This window comes from Nothobranchius furzeri, chromosome 6 (assembly GCF_043380555.1).
Source record: "Nothobranchius furzeri strain GRZ-AD chromosome 6, NfurGRZ-RIMD1, whole genome shotgun sequence".
NCBI classification, from domain to species: domain Eukaryota; kingdom Metazoa; phylum Chordata; class Actinopteri; order Cyprinodontiformes; family Nothobranchiidae; genus Nothobranchius; species Nothobranchius furzeri.
Genome location: NC_091746.1, coordinates 57319887 through 57336456, shown reverse-complemented (window position 1 = coordinate 57336456; position 16570 = coordinate 57319887). Strand labels below are relative to the sequence as shown.

The window sequence follows — 16570 nt, the reverse complement described above, 5'->3', positions numbered from 1 at the left end:
GTTAGGCCTGTTGTTGGGGCCATTTAAAATCCCAACAATTCATTAATTTTGTTGCAGATCTACATGAGCTTTAACTCTGTCACCAGCAGCGGTAGACGGTGGGGAATCGGTGAGTGGCTCCCTTACTGACTGCATTGCTGGTTAGGAGCTCCTCCCACTTCCACCACCTCCGTGTGCTCTCCCCAAGCTGCTGTTGCTGCAGCTGCAGAGTGCAGAGGATTTCAGCTCGGCTCCTTCAGCGCTTCTCCAGAGCGCAGCAGCAGCAGCGAAACGCGCGACTGGAGCCCAACAGCCCGCGGCTACAATCAACCTTCCGCCTCTGGAGCTCACGCTAGAGGACACGGCTTTCTCTGAACCAGGAGCAGCTACGAGACATTTGTTTAGGTTTGTTTTATAAAGATCTTCAGGATCAGAAGGCTTTTGCGCTGACAGGGAGGAGAAAGTCCAAGCAGGTAAGCACCGGGGAGTGGATAACCTTGGCCGCACCAAACCTTTATTTAGTCTAATAATAAATCCAATGTATCGTTGTCTCTGTGATGAATCGTTGGGTTCAATTGCTAATTAGGTTTAAGAAAGGACAAGGACAAAAATTCAATGGCCTATTCTGACAGGAGTTTGTTATTCGCTAAGATCAGTGGAATCAGGAAATTGTCAGCATAATTTAAAAATAGTTAAATTAATTAAAAATAAAAATGGTCACGTGTTTCATTCTAAAAATGAGATTAAACAAGACCACATTACGGATGTTAAATAAGCAGCTCTGGGTTGCGAGTTTAGAGGAAAGTTTTTAGAGGGACCCCCCCCCCCCCCCCCTACCCCACACACACACACACACACACACACCAGACCCTGACGAAATGAACAGGTTGTGCCCCCAAGAATGAATGGAGCTGTGTGTGTGTGTGTGTGTGTGTGTGTGTGTGTGTGTGTGTGTGCGTGTGCGTGCGTGCGTGTGTGTGTGTGTGTGTGTGTGTGTGTGTGTGTGTGTGTGTGTGTGTGTGTGTGTGTGTGTGTGTGAGAGAGAGCAGGCGTGACAAATGTTGCTTGTAAACAAGCAGCATCTTCCTGAATCCTGAGTAGACCTTTTTTGTTTTGTTTCAGAGAGAATTTCATCCAGTTCAGGTTCTGTTTAATGTGGCACACCATCAGATGACCTGCACTAAATGAGGGCGTGCACAGTACTGCGTTTTGCATGTTAAGAAGTTGGGGAGTGACAGATCAAGTTCCTGCAGCTGCAGTCAGATTTAGCAAGGGGCACTTTCCCTTTGCCTAGTTAGAATTGTTGGTCACCTTAGACTGTAGACTTTTTGTTTATTCAAGACAGGAATGAAAAACCTTCAAGTGTGTAAGAAATGTTTTACGGGTGGTACTCTGTTGACTGTTATGTTTATGCTCCTCAAGGCGAGACGAGGTTGGTTTGTTCAAGGTTCGATCTGGTTGCTTCAAGTGGTCTAAAAGACTCTGATGCCTGGCACGTTCTTTAGATTGTCATCTTCTCCTTTCCTTTTTTAAAGTTATAGCTTGTTGTATGGTTGAACTTTTATTCGTTCTTTCCCATGTGTTGCTCTACAAGAGGAAGTGGGAAATATTGGACCTTGAGCTTGAGAAAGGCGTAGGGAATGTAGACGATGTTGTCTGTCTCTGTTGTATACGTAGACAAGTGTGGGAGTACGGTTTCCAATCTCATGTCTGGCCAATGCGGGTGGCACTAAAATATTTTAGAAAATTCCAGCCATCCCCTTGATTTTATGAATGACCAACTTGCGTGTTTGTTTTTCATTTGAGGGGTCGGAGGAAACGAGATTATCCCAACAATGTCCAGTCTCTTATCTCCTTGAATGACTCGTGTGCAGCTCCGTAAGCTCTTGGGCAAGTCTCTGCTTCCTCACTTGTTGCAGGAACGGTTAAACAAACAGTGAGCTGGAGGGTGCTTTCCTGCTCAGACTGAGTCAGACAGTACAAAGAAAAAAATGCATATACAAGCTATCTTTGTTAACAGAGAAACTCTTCATGCCTGAGTGGATTACTCAACTGCAACATTGTCATTCTCAAGTCCTAGACATCTGATGATCACTAAGGATTTGATTTGCTTTCTCCCATTTGTACCAAGTTGCTGATGTAGAATGAACCGATCCAGGTGTGATTCATTGCAACACCTTGTTGAGAAGCTGTCATTGCTATGCAAAGACCATTAAGACACCACTACTTGCAAGAAAACACAGTGTTTCTCATCCCACTGTCAGTCCGGTTAATCAGGGCTTGACGACTCTGAGCAAAGGGTGTGTGTGGCTCCGTTTTGTTTGTGAGGGTGGGAGGACACATGTGGAGTGGGGAGAGTCGGGTGTGTTTGTGTGCAGAAGGGGGAAGGGAGGTTGTCTTGGGTGTGAGATTCACCCCGGTGAGACTTGCGCCTATAGACATTCCTGACATTCCGACCTCCGGGATGTTTGAGACTCTTGGGTCTTCTTGTAGCCTGTCGGGGGGCTGCTGAGGACTCTTTGGAGGGCTTTCATGTTTCTGGGTTTACTCCGCCAAGCCTTTTGGTTGAACAGAGACCACATGCCCTCTAATTTAGGAGGCTATGGGAACATGTCGAGCAGCACATATTTGGTCTTGTTGAGTTACATCCCATGGTTTACCATTATCTCATCTTTAGGCCTCAAGCTTGGAAACTTTCCTTCCTCATTGTCATTTCCTGTAAAAGTTATTTGTTTTTAAGCGTGTATCCCAAGTGGTTCTTCACTTACCAGTACACTTTTGCACCTGATTACTGTTCCATTCGCAGAGTTTTTTTCTCTTTATCTTTGGGGATAAAGTATTTTTTAAACTTTTTGATTCAAATGTTAGTTCAAAACAATTTGATTTGATCACAGATCATTTTTGCCGAATCCCCTTTTAACCCTTGCCCCTTGTCAGGGCAAGGGTTAAAAGGGTGTAATAGGGTGCACTTAGCCCTCCCTATCCCAACACCAAGTAGTTTTGTTGCCATTGTGGCAACTTGAGTGGTTTATGTTTGGATGCTTTTTAATCTGTTAAGTGTGCCCAGTTTGGCATTATGTGTTGTATTTAGCATTTGCCCATCTTTACAAGCATGAAAGTGATGTTCATAGAAAGTTTGTCAATATTCAAAGATGTTGCAAGGTAATACTTAAAGACATTTAAGAAATCCCTTAATAAGTTTTCACTCAGTGTCTGTTTTTTTCTTCTTAGCCAGCCATGAGTCTCCATCATCCGTCCACCACGTACCCTCATCGCCACGTCTGACCAAATCCTATTTTTAGCAAACCGAAGATGTCAGCGTGCAGTGACTTTGCAGAACACGTGTGGAAACCCGGCTCTTGCAAGAACTGCTTCCACCCGCTCAGCGCGCACAAGAAGGTCAGCATCCTGGACGAAGGCGTACCAGCAGCTTGTTTGAGGAGCAGCCTGGGAGGCGATGAAGAAGCTGGACTGACCGCGCCTTCGCCCTACAGCAAGCCAACCATCGCTGTCAAACCCACTATGATGAGCCTTGACTCCAGTGAGCCAAAAGACATGAACATGAATATAGAGCAGGTACATCTCTAATGTTTTTATCACCTGTATTATTTTCTGTTTTGAGAGTTTTTACGTGTGTGCCTCTTTCTATTTGCAGCAGGAGAATACAAAGAGCCCAACTGAGCGGATGGGCTTGAAGAAGCTCTTAAACATGTCTCCGCTTTACATCGATAACAACGGTTGTAACAAGGCTCACAGAGACACGTTACTTCAAAGTCCTGATGCCAAGATTGACTACAACAATTGCCTTTCCTTGTCTCCCAGCATCCAGCCCAAAGACTCCATGATCATAAGCAATATCTTAGTCTGCAACGAGGGCAGTAGAGGCTGTCAGAGTTTAAAGAAAAATACAAATGAGGACTCGTGCTGGCAGCAGAATAACGTGGCTCCTATTAGGAACAAGAGTACACATAATGGAAGTGGTGTGACAACCAGGACTAATTTTAAGGAGTCCCGTGGAGCATCTGTGGATATTCCTTTGTCAGTGGATATTGTCCCTTCAAATCCTGCCACAGTTCATTGTAATGGTTTGAGCAGTAACGTTGCCACTGGGATAACAAAGACATCCAGCCCTTCTCCCGTTTCCCACACCACAGTTTCAAATGTGGACGTTTCTTGCCTCAGTAGCCAAACATCCCTCAACTCTGGCCCTGTTCTGTCTAAAGAAAGCAGCTTATCGGACTCCCATTCTTCTTATCGTAGCAGTACAGATTCACTTCCTGGGCCTGAAGGGTCAGTGGGAAGACTGGGGGTGTCATGTAGTCCCCAAAGCCCACTGTCCATGGGTAGTCCAGAGTCAACTCCCAGCTCTCCCAATGTACAAGCGGACTCAGAGCCAATATATGCTGAGAGCACTAAGAAAAAGCCCAAGTCAGGGACTGGACATCAATCTTGTCCCGAATCGCCAAATCAAACAAGGTTATCCCAGTGCACCAAGTTTGAACGGGCCACCATCACTGTAATGGCTACGCATGCAGAGAAGAACAACAGGACTTTCTACCTAAGCAGCCCAGATTCCTCCATCGGCACTCAGTGCACCTTCAGCCCGACATCATGCAAAGATCCCAGCAGTCCAGCTTTCCGTTGGCCCAGCCCCAGTCGCAGTGCACCTTGTCTAAGCAGGGAAGCTTCCCTACCCCCTAGCTTTCAACCCAAGCCCCAATCAAGCCCACCCATCCCTCCAAAGAGAAGCTCTCGTTCCCCTAAGCTGGGTACCTCCAGCTTATCTCCATCAATGTCTTCTCCAGTCCCTCTTCCCGAATTTCCTAAACTGGGAGCCTCTAGCCTCTCAACATCTATGTCCTCCCCTGTCCCGCTCCCGGAACTTCCCATGTTTTTCCTCGTTTCTTCGAGAGAGGGCCAGTTCAGTGTCCCAACAGACAACCAGAGTACGCCATCCGAGCGCCCCCACAAGCCCCTCCACCACAGTTCTGGTTGGAGCTGCCGCATTGATGAAGAAGAGGAGGAGGAAGAAAAGGAGCGAAAAGGAATGGAGAAGAAAAGGGTAGGTGCCAGCTTTGGGACAGCCTCCTCGATGACAGGCCTGGTCAATGGAGCTGCTGTCTGGAAGGAGGCCAGAGACTACAATGTCCACAGCAGCCCCCCTCCAATGATGGAGCCAGGCACGGCCCCCCCAGCTGCCCCCAACAATGGTGCCTGTCAGGAGGAGGCTGAGGGCACCGGCACAGAGGAGGAGGGCAAGCATAACGAGAGCATGCCGGCAAAGCTAACGCTGCACGGTGGTTCATCAGAGCTGCAGACAGCAGGGAGAGGAGCTGTCAAAAATGACCCCAATCCACCACCTCCCCCACCTAAAAAACTCCACAGGTAAGAATGAAAAAAAAACTACTTGTTCAGCTTTTTACAGTCTTTAACCAGGAAACATGATATGCCACTAACAAAGCGTCTGAGCGGTCGTTAGAAAAATGTTTTTTACTAGTGAAACTTTAGATGGACATCAAAAGCTAAGAGGCTAACTAAGGCTGTGCCACTGCTTACATATCCATTATCAGTTTACAATAATAAACTTTAATTCGTGATGTTTTATCCTTAATTTAAAACTGCTGAAAATAAACTTGGGTGCAAATCCCCAAGGGTACCTTTGGAAAGGTGGCTTTTCATTCCCTAAATGGTTGCATTGGAGAGAAGTATAAATACTCCTTATGCTTAATAAGGACGAAACACAGTAAATAAACCAGACACCTTGAGAGAAGATGGTCTAAATGATTGTTTACAGCTAGACAGCGGTGCAAAAGAAAGTCATATGGATGTTTAATCACACATCTGGGTTTTCCTTTCATGTCATGAATAGAAAATAGAGCTGCTGTACGCTGTAGTTCAGTGCATGTGACTACAAATTCATGCACCATACTGCAGCTACCTCCATGTGAGTGTTAGAGCCTTCTCCTTTTCACAGCATCATTATTCAGCCTTGAATCAGCCTCCATTCTATCACCCTGTGATCATTCAAACTGTTGGAGCAAAATCCTCAATGCTCGCCCTTGTTCTGTTTGTGCTGCATTGTGACTTATTCAGTTTTAATTCATGCACAAAATCGGCTTTGTAGACCGTCCACTGCTGTGTCACGTTGCTCTGGTGTTTTGGCTCCTGCACAAATAGACGTAATTATACTGGTGACCATTGTCTTTTCCTTGATGAGGAAATGCTAGACCGTAGTTTAATTTAAATTCCTCTATGTTTTACTTTATCTTGCATGTTTATTTTTGACTTAAACTGAGTCATCATGGGGATAAGAATAAATTTTGCGATCTGAGCAGGAACAGAGAAGAGCTCCTGTGTCGTCCTGGGACACTGAAGAAGCAACTTCCTGAAAACAAGTTTGGTTATCTTGACATAGACTCAACTGAAGCCAAGCCGGAAAAGCTTGTAGTCACAAAACAAACGCTGATTACATTTAAGGGCCTTTATGTTTGCTGTCATCCCAGTAAGGACCCGTCTCCTGTTGTGACATAGCCAACATTCTGCACTGATAAAAATACTTTACAGAGACACATGTGGGAACCCTGGTTTAGCCAAGCCAGCCTACTACAACTTTGTGGAGTTCTATGTTACAGCAGCTTTAGTTTAGCCTAGTGAACTAGACCAAATCCTTGCTTTGCAAAGTTTGATAAATAAATAATAATAAATAAATAATAGATAATACATTTATTTAGTCTGTCTTGCCAGGCTACCTTTAGTTTACTGTCCCTGAAGGGAAAAATGCTGCAGAGAGTCAAACTCTTGCTGCTGCCTTTCTGTTGAATTCATTCTAAATAGCGGAAATTGCTATATTAGTTTAAAGGTAATGTTCACTGAGAAACCATTTTTTGCTTATCATTTTTGAAAATGATCAGTCAATCTGAGTTTTTATGCAGGCTGAACGTGAAAGCAGTCTACCACACCTATCTCCTGTTTTAACTTCTGATAGAAAAATAGACAGAGGAATGCTCGGATTAGAAAATCCTGACAGATCTGTTAGTTATTTTTTTATATTTTTTCCCGCGTCCTGTCTGGCTGTGAAGCAAACAGAATTAATGCCTGAATGCTGGTGACAAGCCTTACAGATTTACTCTCAGGTGGAGCATCAAAGCTGCTGCTTTTAATGTCACGCCTGATACTTAAAACTGTATTGTTATTGTTTTTTGAATGCTTTATATTTCCGACCAGACACGGAGACAGAGGTGAAAGAGAAGGGGGGGGGGGGGGTCTGCTTCTAGACCTGCAGAAAGAGAAAAACAACACACAACAATACAACTAGAGTAACCTATCACTGTGTCAACCTGATGAGGAAATATAAAATCAACATTGTTTTACTGAACAATCAAACGATTATAAATCACAGTGCATTAAGTGCCAACCACAGCCTTAAGACATGTGTTGAACGTGCCCAAGTCCATACTTATGAGAGCACCATGAGAGCACCTGTGTGTGTACACGCGCTTAATATGTAAGGTTTCTCTATAGGAGCGTCCAATATTGAGTGAGAGGGGCCACAGACCCCCCCCCCCCCCCCCCCCCAAAAAAAAAAGATGTGTAGAAGATGGAGGGAACTCCAAGCCCCAGAGATCCAGGTTAGTTAGTTTGGTTTAGCATCCAGGAAACAGCAGAGAATGTCTCGACTAGTAGAAGCTAACTGTTAGCATTAGCAGCAGAACTCATCCAGGCTTGCTTTTTTTGTGGAGATAAAATATCAAAGTTGCAAAGCAAACAGATGTTTGAATATTAGAAAATGAGTCCAAATCCTGTTGTCTGCTGCTCCTTTCTTCTCCGGCTGACTTCTACATCCTCAAACAGGCGTACCGGAGCTTTTTTCCCCCAGAGAACGACTTACAAGGCATTCATTGTTTATGAATGTATTAAAATATTAATAAACTTTATCTTTAAAGAGAAGAAAATATAAAAGCACCCTGCATGAAGCAGCATTTTTCCTCTTCTGAATCATTTAAAAACCAGCTGGTTTGAACATTGTACCCTCAGGAGCATGGATGACACACATGGTGCTTTTTTTTTTTCTCTCCCAAGTTCAGAGTAACAGGTCCACTCACGGGTCGTGTCAGGTCATGCTGAGAGGTGTGTTTGTACCTGTTAATGTAGGAGTGTGCACTAAAGTACCTTTTAACAAGGAGGGCGTCTCAACTGGACAGCGACTGTTGCCAAAAGGAGGGGCTTAAAGTGAACAGATTGTTGCCCCTGGCAACTCCCAAATGGTCCCAGCCTGGCTATCAGTTGCCACCAATAGAAGTAGAATTTATAGATCAGCCATGTGGAGTCAAGTCCGTTGTGTTTGACTTGGCTTTGGGTTGCTTTCTGCCCTGTAAACCAGCCTTCTGAGGCGTCGGCCCCTCCCTGCCAAGAGCCCTGGCGATCCTTTTAAACAGATAGCATCTTGATGCCTGACAGACTAAAAGTGAGCCAGTGTTGGAAAGGCTGAGTTCTACACGCGAGGAAATTTATTCCACACACCTAATGGGAGTCTGTAGCTTTTCTTTGCTGATACACTTTAAATATACTCATGACCCGTGTGGAACCAGGGTTATGTTACTACACATGACCGAGCTTTAGAGCGTCACCAGTCTGATCCAGGGGCACTCTGTGTGCCCATCGGCCCAAAAAGGACCTCTGCAGCATGAGGTAGGCACCTGACGGCTACTTTTGTTCTCATGTGGTCAGGAAATGAGTAAGTCTCATGATGGGAAATGATAAAGATCTTGTCTTTAAAAGTCACACGTAACCACTTCTTTTTTTTTAGGTAAGCAGAAGTCTCTGCTTTTTCACCATCTTTTTCTCTGAGCTGTGGAGGTAAAGGTGTTGGTAGTTACAGTGTGCTGAACAGCTTGCGTCTTGTCTTTTGTTTGCATTTTTTTTATTCAAATACCGTTGAGTTTAAGAGCATGAGCAGGCCAGATGTGGCTAAACACAATTTGCAGAAGCCTGTTTTGCATTTAAATGAAAGTAGGCTGGGGGTGAAGGAGATGGCTGACCAAAGAGGACGATAACGAGACGAGACTGGGCCCTTTTTGAAAGATAACAAGGATTTGTGTCAAACATTAATGAACCTTTGGTTTATATGACTGTACGGCCTTGGTAACTCTCCTACAGTCAGACTTCTTAACTTAAAGGGACACAACAAGGAGGATGAACTGTAACCCAGTGTGATAAACTAACTTTAGGCAGGGGTCTCACTCAAACACACGTCAGTGCTTCTCCTTCTTGGAGGGTTTGATGCACGGCCATCGAAGCTGATTGCATCACGTCATCCTGTGCAGTTCACAACACGCTGAGTAAAATCTGAGTCAGCCTGCTCGACTCCCTTTAACAAACACACTCCCATCTTAGATTAGGACTAGGAGATTATTAAAACATAAATATCCCTGAAACCCCTAATGCGTGCTAGAACAGGTGTGCGTGTGTGAACTTTTGCACGTATAAAAGACGCGAGGCACACGTGCTTCTTAGGTTATGTCGCTTTGTGTGTTTACCACAGGAACGCCTCCCTGAATAAGTCAGGAAGTGAAACCAGTTACGTGAACCACGACAGCAACGCTGTTTGTGTCTCGTTGTTGCTACTCAGTTCCATGTAACCTAAACCTGATCTCTTTTTAAAGCCTCACCAGTTTCTGTCACCCTCCCGCTGCTGAACGATTCGTAGCTGTTTATTTTCTGAATCTGGGTTACTGATAAGGGTGCAGAAGTGGTGTGACGGGTTCTTTCTCTGGGACAATCTTTGTATTTTGTGTCAGAAAGAAGGCTGATTAGATCTTTCTCAGAGGAAATAGTCAGGATGTTTAGGCTGAAACTGGGCATTCCAAGGAAGGGGAAACGGGTGCAGCTAATTATTCAACGATGTACCTGAAAAATTTGTGTTTCATTGCTTCATCGTCCTTAGACCCATTATCATTTGTCCCGTGCTGCAGTATTTCCTCCGCCTTTCATCACCCTTTTTTTTGTCTGGAAGACGATATCCGCTCCTTTGGCCAACTGCCCAGAGAGAATACCATCCTCTCCTCCCTCTGCACTCCTCTCCTTCTGTTTGCTGTCCTCATTCATGGTTGAATTGAAGTCAAAGGCCAATAGATGAATTGATAGAGAACTGGTTTTGAGATGGAGGAGAAGAACAAGTGATGAAGGAGAGGAATGGGACCCTGCTTCCCTGAGCATGTGCAGTCGTTGCATTGGCATTGTGGGAAGTTGTCCTGTTGGTCAGGGAGCTGAAGAAGGAAAAGAAACCCGTGTTGGATCTGGATGTAGATCGATATTGGTTTTGCTTTGTTCCAAGGCAGCAACATCTAAGTTTAATGTGAGGCATTCCTTGAAAGAATAGCAGAAGCTGTCTTATGTAGAGAGATGAAGTTTTAATGTATGTTTTTGTCGAATCTGGGGGAAAAAATACTAAAAACATGATACAAGTACTCAGTCCGTGTTAGTTGACAGATACAATGAGCCAAGTCTGTCTTTAGAGGCTCATATACATAGCAAACCCCCTTTCTTGTGCCAACTTTGGTTTGGAGACTGTTATGGATCAGCTCCTGTTGTGATTCGGATGAACGTCATGCGCCTGCAGATTTTATAAGGCGTGTTTGGTCTGTATCTGTATATTTGCCACATAACCATGCCTGGACCGAAGTATTCCCAACAGAAGAGTATAAAGGTGTGGATCACCGTTTGCTCCCTGAATCTTTGGCCACACGAACAAAAGAGAAAAATGACACAAACGTTTGCTAAGTTGTGAGCAAACCCAACATACCTCTATGGTGTTGCTACATGTTACAGGAGAGAACAGAGCGATTGCGCTAACATGCATGTTTTTGTTCTGTGGGACGAATCCTGGAGAAATCCATACATGCACGGAGGCTAACTCTGCAGAAATGCTGCAGCCAGAATCTAAACCTGCAACATTCTTGCTGCAGTGCAACAGTACTACCAGTTGCTACGTCATGCAGCCTGCAGCAGTTTGAACCAGTTCATGAGCCTTGTTGTCATGGGGGGTCTTATTTGTTGCAGCAAAAAACAAAAAAACAACAGCTCAGAATAAAGAAGTGTGCCTCAGTGAGAGGAAGTGAAACCACTGTAGGCTGTGTTTATATTTTTAATAAAACATGGTCTCTTTCTTGGATCTATCAGCATTGGTGCAAATAAAATGAAAATAAGACTAAGCATGAAGAGGAAGTTAATCAGTTCCACATTTGCAAACCGTTGCATCACACAGCAAATCTCTGGATGCAAATAAAAAAAAAACTCTTGCTCTCATGCTCATTTTCACCTGATTGTGTTTGATTTCCTTTTGCAGAGTGAGCGCTAAGATAAGCGACTGCAGCATGGAGCTGATCGGCTGCAGCCAACCAGGGTCAGCAGAAAGTCGAGCACCATCCCAGCGCAGTCTGGGTGGCACCGGCCTCCCGGCTGCAACCACCGACAACCTGACCGCTGACACCGGTGAGTCTCTTGCTACAAAAATCTGGTTCAGTTTTTGACTTAAAGAGCAAGTCACCCCTACCAGAGTCTAACTCCACTCTCACTTCATGTTTAAAAAATGCAACAAATGCTGTTGCCTGGCAGACCGAGAGGGCGGAGCCGCTAACAAATACAGACACACACAGGTTCACCACAGCATTGTGACATCATAATGTACCAGTTTACATCATAGCATACCTCTTAGCCAATAGCGGTGGCAGATTTAAATTCAAATACAATGCAGAGTTTTTACCTGACAATGGCACAACACTGCCAGTTTTAGGCAGAAAATTAAAATTTTACCTAAAATGCACTAAACTACAAAACTATTGACTACACGTGTCTGCAGCACGATTATACACTCGTTTGTTTAGTTTATCAGGGGAAAAAAGTTGATTTGGGGGTGACTTGCTCTTTAAGTCTTTAAGTCATGTGAAAAGTTTCTGACTTGTTCCAGCATAAAAAGGTTAAGTGCTGCAGGGTTAAATCTGCTAACTTATCTCATGGGAGTGTGTTACGACTTCTGAAAATCGAGCCGTACCTCACGGTCCTTGGGGTGTCGCCTTTAAGCCTCGGTTGCTTGTAATTGCTGCAACTTCCTGGGCAATGTTGTCTGAGTAAGAGATAATTATGGACCCTGGTAATGAGGGAAAAAGGGCTTGGCTGCATCCTTTTGGTTTTTTTCTTTGTGAAAGCAGTGATTGAAGAGCGCACCACACAATTATCCGTGTCTGTCTCTTTGAGTCGACTGTTGAGTTCCAGCTCTAAGTCTTTAATTGATAAATGGATCATAATTGGTTGGAAGATGTTCTGAGGGTTGGATGGAAGCCAGGAAGGTGGAAGCTTCCAGCTCTTCTGGAGGAGTCATGTGCCGATTGGGTTTATTAGAATTTGTGAGAACATTTAGGTTTTAAAGCATTTGCTCAGAATTAAACACAACACTGTGTGAATCCTCTACACCGGCCCCTGCTGATGTAAACCTTTTCTGCTTTAGGTTCTCGGGATGCGACCCGGAGGTCTTGTTTGTCTCCTCTTCCCAGAACTGTATCAGCTCCTGGTTCTCCTCACTCGTTCTCCTTCAACAATTTGAGCACCCAGCCTCCTCCTCTCCCAGAGAAGAAGATGGTCAACCGCACCGTGTCGGCTCCTGATAGTGCCAATGGGAAACCCGTCATCCGGGCGTACCCGCGCCTCCCGTTCACCGGCTCTGAGAGCAACGTGTGCCACTCGGCCGAGGTCAGCTCCCGCGCCAGCTTGCCGGCTAGTCCCGTTGACCCAAGGCCTGTTTTCTCCTCCAACGAATCTCTGGAGCGCTGCCACACCCCGCTAGGCCGACCCTCGAGGTCCAGGACGCTGGATGAGCCGCTGAAGATCCAGGGTCGCCTGGGAGTTCACTGTCGAACCAGCATCACCATCGCCTCTTCCCCTCAGCTCAGCGCACCCCTATCAGCCTCGGATTTGGGTTCTGCACCCAACCTGGGCTCCAGCCTGCAGCTTCAGACTCTTCTGAGTAACATCGACAGCAGAGAAGGAGTGTACTCCAAACTGGGCGGCCTGTACGCCGAGTCTCTGCGACGCTTGGCTTTAAAATGCGAGGACCACTTCACTCGCCTGCAGAAGAATCCGCTCAGGTTTGACGAGAGCAACTGGTCCCTGTTCAGGCTGACATCCAACAAACCGAGCTGCAACGCTGGAGACGCCGTGTACTACTCTGCTGCCTGCGCCTCAGACCCCAGCAACTCCTACGCTGTGAAGGTACACATAAGTAAATGTTAAACTAGTAGTACCAGCAGCTGGTTTCTTCATAGAACAACCAAATAAACTTTAGGCAGACGAGATGTCGGATCTGGTAGCGAGAACTGATGTTTGGGTTTAACGCTAAAGCTGTTTTGCTCTCTGCTTTCCTAGTAGCAAACTGTATCTGGTTTCAGCAATCCTCAAAGTCCTGATTGTGATCCAGATCCGGTCTGAGTGCTATATGAATCTAGATCCAGCCCACAGATCATCCTACAGATACACCGCTCAGATGCCAAACACTACGTCTGACGTTAAATGATCTGTTTCATCAAATATAGATGTGTATATATTGTGTAGATTTTTCTACTTAGTCAAATACTTAGAGCTAAAATAATAAGTAAATAAAAAACAAATAAATAAAAACACCATATTGGTATATATCGGTTATTGGCCATAACAGCAAGATTTATATTGGAAATCGATATCTGCCTCAATTTTCATATAGGTGCTTCCAGGGTTTTCCCCAAAAGACTGGCGGGATGCCAGGCCTTGCTTAATCCCCCCGCCAGGCCAAACGGTGTTCCCTCCCCTGCAGTCATGGACGGTAGCGAAACGATCCATGCGCCCCCCCAGAGGCCCTCTTACGGTCCGCCAGGCCTAGCAAGTTTTCTGGAGGAAACCCTGGGTGCCGAGCACAGGCACCATCAGTCCCTCCGGCCACCACCAGCAGGCAAGGCGGGTTAAGTGTCTTGCCCAAGGACACAACAGCAGCACTCTCTGGACGGAGCCGGGATCGAACCTGCAACCTTCCGATTACTGGACAACCCACTAAGTAAATAAAAAAGATGTTTTCAATGCTTTCTTCTTCATGTAGAAGCGAAGGGGGAAATGGAAAATGAGAAATAATCTTTATTTTTTTTACTGAAATTTTAAATTCTGGAATCATGTCTGATTGGAATAATTCATAAATCATTTTAACGTTTAAATCGACCAAATTTGAAGCTCAAAAGCTGAATAAGTTCAGAGAATAAGTCTTAGTTGGTTTGTCAAAAACTTTCCGCGTCCTAAATAGATTTGCCGCGTGGGTGTCGGTTTCCTTTTTACGAGAAGGTTTGAAAAAAAATACAATAAAAGAGCTGTAGGTTCTGATGGCCGTGGTTTGTTCTGAGGTTTCCGGTGTGACGTCACAAGCCTCGGAGGCACATCGTGTAAACGGGCAGCGATCAGGGCGTGGAGTCTGGCTCGCTGATCTTTGTGCTCCAGTTAAAGTTTGGATTGTTTGTGCTGCGCCACGGGCCGGCTGCCCAGGCGCTCACTTAATATTCCTAGTGCCAATTCATCTTCGACATTCCAGGAGGGATTTACGGTCAGACAAACCCCTGTTGTCAGGGCCAACACACACACATGCTTCAGAAACTCTCCTAAGAATATGTCTAGGTTAATAGCAGGACTGCAGACTTCACCCAAAAAACAGGAAACGGTTATTGTTTGATCTTCTGATGTAACTAAAAACACTTTCCTCCTCTCTGTGTGTGTTTATCCCTCAAGATCTGTAAGAGTCCGTCCATGGAGGCCAAGCAGGGTCATCTCTACGGCCTGTCAGTGCAGCAGAGCATCCCCCCTCACTTCAACCTTCAGCAGGACTGTGGCCATTTCCTTGCCTGTGTTCCCCAGAGCATGCTGCCTTCAGAGGAAGGTCCTCCATCATTGCCTCATCCTCCTGCGTCCGCTCAGACGGACCAGGAGAGAGTGGTGTTCATCACACCTGAGATTCCCTATCAGACGGCTGCAGACTTTGTGCGGGAGTGGGAGGTATTCCATAAAACCCAGCCAGAGATCTACGAGCGTCGCGTCTGCTTCCTCCTGCTGCAGCTCTGCAACGGCCTGGAGCACCTGAAGGAGCACGGGGTCACACACCGCGACCTGTGCTTGGAGAACCTGCTGTTGGTGCCTCATCAGCACCGGTCCTCCCACGTGACCCAACCGGCCGCAGACGCATGCAACGGTGTGGCTGGAGGAGACGTTCAGCGCCACCTTCCTCGCCTCCTCATCAGCAATTTTGCCAAGGCCAAGCGGCGCTCCTCTGAGGACGCCGCTGTGACATGTGGCGACCCCAGGGTCAAACGTGACCATGCAAGACTGGCACCGGAGATCGTCTCGGCAGCTCAGTACCGTAAATTTGACGAGTTCCAGGCGGGCATCTTGATCTACGAGCTCCTCCACCAGCCCAACCCGTTCGAAGTGAGTCCAGCGCTGAGGGAGCAGGACTATCGGTGCGAGGACTTGCCCCCGGTCCCCTCCGTCTCCCTGTACTCATTGGGCCTCCAGAAGCTCGCGCAGCTCCTTCTCCAACCCGACCCCATCAAGCGCATCCACATCCAGGAGGCCAAGCGCATACTGCAGAGTCTGCTCTGGGGCCCGAGGAGGGAGCTCATGGAGCAGCAGTGGGAGAGACGCAGGCAAGGGGGGGGACTTGTGGACGGGTCCAGAAACGAGAGCCTGCTCAACTGGCTGGACGTGAAAAGGGCCCTGCTGATGATGAAGTTTGCCGAGCGCTCGCTGGAGCCGGAGAGGAACGCCGAGCTGGAGGACTGGCTGTGCTGCCAGTACTTCTCGTCGGCTCACCCCCTATCGCTCTGCCACACGGCCGAACTGCTCTTCTCACTCAAGTGACCATCAGGTCAAGTGTGTGTGTATGTGTGTGTGGACACTCTGGGCTGGTCCAGATGCTGTGGAGGAAGTGTGAACCTGCTGATGTTACTGTTTTGGATCTTCACGAGCACAGGAAACAAAACCTCCTGTCTCGCCATAAAACGGGGACAAAATCCTAAAACCTCGACTCACCCTGAAGCTGTGAGACTGAGGAGAAATAGGATCAACTCGCTAAGCGTCCGACACTGTCGTGTATTTATTAAAGACACTGAGGGATCATTCATAGCGTTTGTCCATCTGCACATAAAGCCATGCGTCTATGTGTGGCTAACTTTGTAACTAATGATAATACGAGAATGTTTGAAGACTTTTCTAACATCGAGTCGCAGGCGTGTAAGTCTGTACTGTGAAACAACTCAAACGTTTGAAATCTTCAAACAAATCCTGAGAATCTTTCTTCCTGTGTGGGGATCGATTCACCGGCCGGAACGATCAAGATTAAATAAAAGTGTTAACGAATGATCCTGCTTTTACTTTTATCCCATCTTTAAATGCTCTGGCATTTGTCCCAGTGCCTTCGGCTCCACGTGTTTGTCCCGCTGGTCCGAGCCGAGTGTTAATAATTCTGATCTTTTGTGTCCTTGTGAAACTGGCCTTTCACAGAACGTTCCAGAAACATTGCTTTTGTACAGTG

At 46.2% G+C, this 16570-nt stretch overlaps 1 protein-coding gene across 2 annotated transcripts; it reads left to right on the top strand.

The window, feature by feature from the left end:
- Nucleotides 1-218: 218 nt before the first annotated feature.
- LOC107374673 (inactive tyrosine-protein kinase PRAG1) lies at nt 219-16398 on the top strand. Of its 2 annotated transcripts, none has more exons than XM_015942827.3 (6): nt 219-452; nt 3211-3555; nt 3635-5364; nt 11324-11469; nt 12482-13242; nt 14773-16398. In XM_015942827.3, the coding sequence occupies exons 2-6, from the start codon at nt 3292-3294 to the stop codon at nt 15895-15897; spliced, it is 4026 nt and encodes a 1341-aa protein (XP_015798313.3). In that variant the 5' UTR covers nt 219-452; nt 3211-3291; the 3' UTR covers nt 15898-16398. The 2 variants fall into 2 exon arrangements, with proteins under 2 accessions (XP_015798313.3, XP_015798314.3); XM_015942828.3 differs by having other exon boundaries at nt 322-452; nt 3215-3555.
- Nucleotides 16399-16570: the final 172 nt, after the last annotated feature.